At 68.1% G+C, this 602-nt stretch overlaps 1 protein-coding gene across 1 annotated transcript in view; it reads right to left on the reverse strand.

Moving 5' to 3' along the window:
• The window catches only part of TSHZ3 (teashirt zinc finger homeobox 3), a 12127-nt gene that overhangs the window by 5177 nt on the left and 6348 nt on the right, over positions 1-602 (reverse strand). Inside the window, 1 exon segment of the mRNA XM_025040802.1 lies at positions 1-598. This exon segment is cut by the window's left edge and continues 2 nt beyond it. Within this exon segment, the coding sequence (XP_024896570.1) occupies positions 1-598 (598 nt within the window).

A 602-nucleotide genomic window follows, 5' to 3' on the forward strand; every position in this document is an offset into this window, starting at 1 on the left:
GCTCCAGCTCCAGGGGCGCTTTCTTCCGCGCGGCGGGGACGACCTTGGCGGCGACCGGCGTGACGGGCTCCTTGAGAGGCACTTTCTGGTAGTGTTTCGTCTTGATCATGTGCACGCTCAGGTCCTGCAGCGACTCGAACGAGTGGCCGCAGTACATGCACTTGAGCACCTTCTGCGCGTCCTCCTTGCCCTCCATCTCCAGCAGCGAGCGCTTGCGCGGCTTGGACCAGCGCTTCGGGTTGTTGCTGTCCGCCTCGTGGTTGTCGTCGCGGTAGTGGCCGGTCTCGTTCATGTGCACCGTCAGCTCCACCAGCGTGTCGTAGGCGGCGCTGCAGTCCCGGCAGCGGAACTTGCTGGCGCCCGTGAAGATGGAGCCGTAGAGCTTGCTGCTCTGCCGGTACAGCTGCACCGTGCTGAACAGGCTGGGCTCCGGCAGCGCGCGGCCCTGCGACACCTGCTGCAGCGTCTTGGCCATGGCGCTCTGGTGCCAGTCGAAGCTGCCGCTGCCGCAGCTGCTGCTACTGCTGCTGCTGCTGCTGCTGCTGCCGCCGCCGCCGCCGCCACCGCCGCCGCCGCCGCCGTTCTTGTCGCCGGCGGGCTGG

The sequence above is a fragment of the Pteropus alecto genome, unplaced genomic scaffold, assembly GCF_000325575.1.
Source record: "Pteropus alecto unplaced genomic scaffold, ASM32557v1 scaffold89, whole genome shotgun sequence".
Classification (NCBI taxonomy): Eukaryota; Metazoa; Chordata; class Mammalia; order Chiroptera; family Pteropodidae; genus Pteropus; species Pteropus alecto.